At 43.5% G+C, this 6,000-nt stretch overlaps 1 protein-coding gene across 4 annotated transcripts in view; it reads right to left on the reverse strand.

Annotated features, from left to right (window-relative positions):
- The window catches only part of neto1l (neuropilin (NRP) and tolloid (TLL)-like 1, like), a 67,863-nt gene extending 64,346 nt beyond the window's left edge, over window positions 1-3,517 (reverse strand). For 3 of the 4 annotated variants that reach the window (XM_035143248.2, XM_035143246.2, XM_035143247.2), the window contains exons 1-4: window positions 2,803-3,517; window positions 2,026-2,082; window positions 1,778-1,912; window positions 1,109-1,357 (exon numbers count right to left, since the gene is read on the reverse strand). In XM_035143248.2, coding sequence (XP_034999139.1) covers window positions 1,109-1,357; window positions 1,778-1,912; window positions 2,026-2,082; window positions 2,803-2,830 — 469 coding nt within the window. In that variant the 5' untranslated portion in view covers window positions 2,831-3,517. The remainder of the gene's footprint in view (window positions 1-1,108; window positions 1,358-1,777; window positions 1,913-2,025; window positions 2,083-2,802) is intronic. The other variant, XM_047344591.1, reaches the window with a different exon arrangement.
- Window positions 3,518-6,000: the final 2,483 nt, after the last annotated feature.

The raw sequence follows: 6,000 nt of genomic DNA on the forward strand, positions 1-6,000 counted from the left end.
CTTGCACTTTTTTCCCCCTTTCCAAGTTCTTTTTAGAACTGTATAAAAAACATCATATTTGACACTGTAACTTTCAATGTGTTTACAATGAAATACATTTGAGCTACAGCAGATTTCTTTAGTTTTTTTCAATACATTTTTACGTCTCAGAAATCTTCTGCAGCAGCACTACAGCTTAACAGCCCATGGTATCAAATCCTTTGGTCTATTGCTCAGTACATTTCATTGCTGCAGTCTGCAATTTTTCTTTTACCATAATTTCCAATGAACGGATTTATCATTCGGATTTCTTGATAACAGCTCACACACACAGCGGAGATAAATCTATGACCCCTCTTGACCTCAATACCTTTGTTGTCAAACGCCTGTAGCTAGTAGCCTGTTTTTCAGGTGAAATGTACTGCATAAGTGTTTATTGTCTAAACAATGACACTCTTACTGTTTTTTCTCCAATGGTAAAATGCCCCTGAAGGTGCAGTGGTTGTGGAAACAAACTGGCATAGCGTTCGGACCTCCTGGCACGGTGCCTTTCAAGCCTCAAACACACTAAAGAAGTTGACAGTGTTATTAAACCCAGTCAAGTGTAGGTGAAGGAATATTAAATCATGGTTATGCTCTGATTCCTTGTCATCAATCCTCACAGTGCTGCAGTAATGGGATCTCAACCAAAGATGAGGCAAATTAAGAAAGCCAAGGTTTTACACATGACCATAATTGCCCTGATTGTGTTCGACAATGCAGATTACTTTGCCACGCTCTCTCAGCTTCTCCCAGCTTCTCCCAGCCCTGTAAACTGAGGAGTGGTGCTGCTGAAGAGAATTAAAATCTGACACTGTTCCACATCACTCCGGATACAGGGGGAGAAGAAATAACAGCCAGTCACGAGAGTGCCCCAGCCAGTGACAGTATATTGCCAATGGAAATGCTGAGTGTTTGCAGACAGACAATCAATAAAACTGCAAGAGGCTCCCTCAAGGCCGAGTTCCCTGGATGACGTTTGTTATTCATTTGGAGCCCCGCCGTTGGAGCTATAAAGCATAGACATGCTTACAAAGACAGAAATGCTTTGACCAATGCAGTAAGACAAAACAATTCCAAGAAGATGTACCTGCAGTGAAGTTGTAACTTGCTGAAAATCCCACCGCTTCCAGTTCTCCATCGGTAACAAATTTTATCCACAGATATCGGCCACTACTCCTGATATCAGGCGGGCTGTGCTGACCGCAGTAGCGTCCGAGTATTGGGGAGAAGCCAAAGGGTCCATCCCGAACCTCGATGTTGTCAAATTTACATTCCCAAGAGGACTCGATCGAGTAATTCTCCTCAAAATGCAGATCGATACACTGCCTCGGGGGTGCTGGAAGACACAATGAAAATAATTACCACTGAGCACAAAGCGGGGAGTAAAATATTAGCCATGCTTTCGCTGATGAATGTTCGCCGTGTTTCAATTTAAGCACACCCACACGCTCAATACACACCAGCAGTCCTGGCTGCTGGTCAATTAATCTCTAAAGCAGTGGAGCTGTGTCTTCAGTTCCCGTGTTCACTTTGCTAATATTTTAACCTGATTATCTGTGGCGATAAATCAAGGGTCATCTCTGTATGTGGTAAAAATAACAGCCTGACGTAGCCACTTGCTGTTTAATAAACCATCTCATCATTGTTTGAGCAGTTACTGTGATCCACCCCCCTCACCCCCACCAAGGACGACCACAGGAATAAATAGCTGGATCCCCTTGCTTTTTTTCCTATACTGCTTCTATAGAATATTTACCTTCAAGGATGTAAACACACTCGGTGTCTGGGGGGTATTTGTTCGGGAAGTTGGGAGAAGTGAAGATCCCTCCGTCTGGTTCTTTCACCCAAGTTCCACATTGACCTGCAGGCTTCACTCCAGAATTGTTCTTTGCTAAGTAACACGAAGCAAAAGAGAAAAAAAAAGAAAAGAGTCAGGGATTAGAGCGTGGAGGAGAAGCCATATCTGTGCAGAGAAGACTAGGCGGTTGTGGTGATGGAGATTACCTGCTGTATCCTTCTTTGTTGCCCCAGACAACCCAAGTATGAGAAGACTTGCAACTACTGGAAGAGCAGAAGGAGACACAAACACATCCTGGGTTGAAGACTGTGGCATGAAAATTATTATCTTCGTTGCAGGGCTTGATTTCAGCTGAGTCAGCGAGGGACACATTCCAGGTTTTGGATGTCATGCACTGTACATCAGCATTGTGCTATAATGCTAAAACCTGACCTGTGTGCAACCTTATAACCTTAAGAATCTCAACACAGCAAATAACACAGGAAATAAAGACGGTAACAAGCAATTGAGATCAAATATTCTGCGATTTAAAGAACAAATGAAAACCGGCATGACTCTGAATAGAGAACTTTGTGCAAGCACATACTTTGGTGTTACAGTCATAAATCTTCACCACACCCCTTAAAAACAATGTATCTTGGAAAAAAAGAACTAGAAAATGACTTCAAATTAATTTAAAATGCATTAAAAGACACAGGCACGTTGTTTCAAATCACTTTCCAAAAACAAAGAAATGACGGATTCAAAGAAAAACAAAGAACTCGCAGTGTGACCTTCAAGGGTGAGTTTACAGGTTGCAGTGTTTCTACATCACCTCATGATCCTTTTTATTTTCATTCAAAGAAATCACTGATTAATCTGTTGCTCTAATATTTAAGAGGCTGATTCAAGGATTACTATACTTCTTCGTCGGTAGCGCATGAGCCTACGCAATAAGAGGCTGTGACCATGTGTGCTTCAGCTGATGAATACGGATGACTTACCGTGATGGAAGCTGTGCCCATGTACCATGTCTGTTCCTTTCACAAACGGCTTCAGGCTCAACTAATTCCATTTAGATTTAGGAATACTGGAAAAGAGAAAAAAATAAATAAAGATTGAGATGAGTTTCTGGGAAATTCACAGCGGGGAGCCGCTCATACCATAAAAACCTTTCGGTGGAAGAGGACAAAAAAGAAAAGAGGCAGTGAGAATTAAAAAAAAAAAAATTCCTTGCAGATGTGCCACAACAATTAATCACCAGTTTCATATAAAACCAGAAACAGTTCTAAACACTCGCCCGATTTCCATCCAAACGATTCCAATACCCTTTGGTGCTTTGGATGCACTGAAAGGATTAATAGTCCCGTCATCAGCCCTTCTCTAATCGCTCCACCTTTGCGTTCTTCTTTTGGGGAATATCATGGGCAGCCTTGTTTCGTCCTCTTTGGTCCCTGTATCAGGAGAGGGGATCCTTCAGGAGCATGTAAAACCACGCGACACTCATCTCTGCAGCGTTTGCTTTCCACTCTCTTTGCGCTGCGTAAAACAAACAATCCCCCTGGAAAACAAGAAGAAGCCACAAGAAGAGAATTAAGTGAGATTTCCGTTGCGATTCATGTGTTGGTTCCTCAGTGTTGTTCTGAGAGCATCCTCTCCGCGTTCGCTTCTATCAAGTGGAGAGTCCCCCGCAGCCAGCAGGAGTTAATGTATGATCCCCCTCCTCCTCCTCCTCCTCCTCCTCCTCCTCCTCCTCCTCTTGCCGCGCATCCAGCTCTGCTACTGGCGTCCAATGCGCCACTGTCCTGACGCACGCATCGGAAACTTCTCCAGGACGCGACTTCATCCACTCGCCATTACGCACCAGCAAAGAAAAAAGAAAAGTAGAGAAAGGAAGCGCTAATATGCACGTGTGTGCGCGTGCTCTGGCGTGTTTGAACAATGAGCACGTCCTGCAGAATCCATCTCAGCTCGCGCATCCGGAAATGGAAAGGTAAGCAGAAATAGGCAATGAGATAGGAAACGGAATAAACTAGCAATAGAAAAACGCACAGGCGACACGTTAAAGAGTCAACGAGAGTGACTGCAGAATGAAATAGGCTGGAGAATCGCAGCATAACCATCACATCATGCCTTTCATTATGCGTTTGGTCATCAGGCACAACTTTGTTCCACGAAAAACTTGTGTTTAGGTATTAAAAATAACCTTTATAATGTCCTACAGTAAAAGCTCCACCAGATTTGCTCCATGCATCTCTTTGTCTCTAATTTCTAAGAAGCAAACATGGAAAACATGCATAGTAAAATAGAGAGTTATGACAGTGTTATGCATAAACACTAATAACCATTAAATCATGCTTTCCACAGGGCGGTTGGTGTTCCACAGCCACAACTTCGTGCTGTTGGTTAAATACATCTAAAACGCTTTCACTCATTGAAGAACATTGAGGATGTTCCTTTAGTGATGGGGATATACCCAATGGTAAAAGATCTATACCTGCAGCTTACTTTAAGGTTATCGTGAATCTTCGTCTCTTCTCCTTGTTTCCAATTCCAACTAGAGGCAACATGGAAAACATGCAAAATTAAATATAGGCTGGAGAGTAACATCAGCATCACACCATGTTTCATTAGGCTTTAGGTCATCCATTGTTCCTGGTTAATCTTTTATTCATTAACCTTCATCATGTTTTTATAGCGATAGAGATGTATGCTACAGTAAAGGCTCTATACCTGCCGTCTACTTCAAGATTATCATTAATGGCATCTTCAGGTTTTTCTCCTTACCTCTCTTTGTTTCCAATCTCTACAGGAATTGAAGAAGTTAAAGTCGGCAGAGAGGCTTGCTTATTTTTTTTCTTTCTTTTCTCTTGTCACTTTTTCTTTTTCCTTACAGAGAAGTGACAGAGACCCATTAGTTTCTGAGGTGTGAGTGTCGGGATGCACCCAGGGAGTGTGTCGCTGCTGTCACACCTGATGACAAAGCTGATCAGAGGGTGCTCAGGGACAAGTCAGGGGCTCCCAAAATAGTCTTGGCACCCACAAGACAATATCCATCTTCAGATGCTCGCGCTGCAGAGGCAATCTTGGACTCGGTCCGTCTGCATGCGTAAGTAAATGTCGCAAGTTCGAGTCCACTGGACGCTTCGAAACAGCTTGAAGTAACCTGGTCGCGATAGCAGATGCTTGTGTAAACGCCTTTACAGTGCAGCGACAGACTTGAGCACAATGGCTGTCTGTTCTCTCTCGTCTGTGTCTCGCAGAGGGAACTCAGTGTGTTCAGTGCACGAACCCTCTAGAGATTTCAAAGATTTACTCAAAGACTTACAATCGTCCCTCACACCCTCCTCTTAATTACATCCTGTCTTACAGACTGGCCTGAAACTCAGGACTCAAAGAGTGTGTGGTTTGATATCAGGTAATTCCAACAACTTTGAAGGTGCCACGCTGACTCTGGGAGCACATGTGGGAGTGGGAAATCTCAGAACTCTTTTTCAACTAATAGGCTTCTGCTAATCTGTTGTACAGTGATTTAATGGACTTGGGATTTAGACCCCCCTCCTCCCCATCCACTTCCCAACAGAAGGACTGAAGCTTAGGCAGTCACTTTCTCGCCACTGTACACTCAACTCCCATGAAGCCTGAAACACACAGTGTTGGCCTGCGGCTCGCTCTGCTTTCTCCCCCCCCAAAATTTCACAAACACAACAAAGACATGGGCTGAAAGGAAATTCAAAATGTCAATTTCCCTGCATAAGCAAAGCCTATTATAGATCTCAAAGTCTGAGGGGGATGTCAATAGCATCGGAGCCAAAATGCGACGTGGTGCTCAGAGCTTGTTATTGATTAACAGTGGTGCTGCGTTTGTCTGACAACTTTATAAGCACAGCACCGCACATTTCTGATGGGTAAACTCCGAGATAAAGCGGCACGGCGGTATGGGAATTATTTAAATGAGTCTTATCTAGCCCACGGTATGCAACAGTAGCCCTGGTGAATTTAACAGCAGCCCCTAGTTGAGCTCTCTGGCATGTTTAAACTGTCGGACTGAATAGCACTGAGGCGGTGGGAGCATCGGCGAGAAATAATTCATTCAACAGCAGCCTCCTAGTCTGCCATTTGCAATTAAGGGAGTCTATCGTTTGGCCGTAGATAACTATTGTGCCGCGTTGGCCTCACTTGAATTTGTAATTGTAATCAGT

Source organism: Hippoglossus stenolepis, chromosome 19, assembly GCF_022539355.2.
Source record: "Hippoglossus stenolepis isolate QCI-W04-F060 chromosome 19, HSTE1.2, whole genome shotgun sequence".
Classification (NCBI taxonomy): Eukaryota; Metazoa; Chordata; class Actinopteri; order Pleuronectiformes; family Pleuronectidae; genus Hippoglossus; species Hippoglossus stenolepis.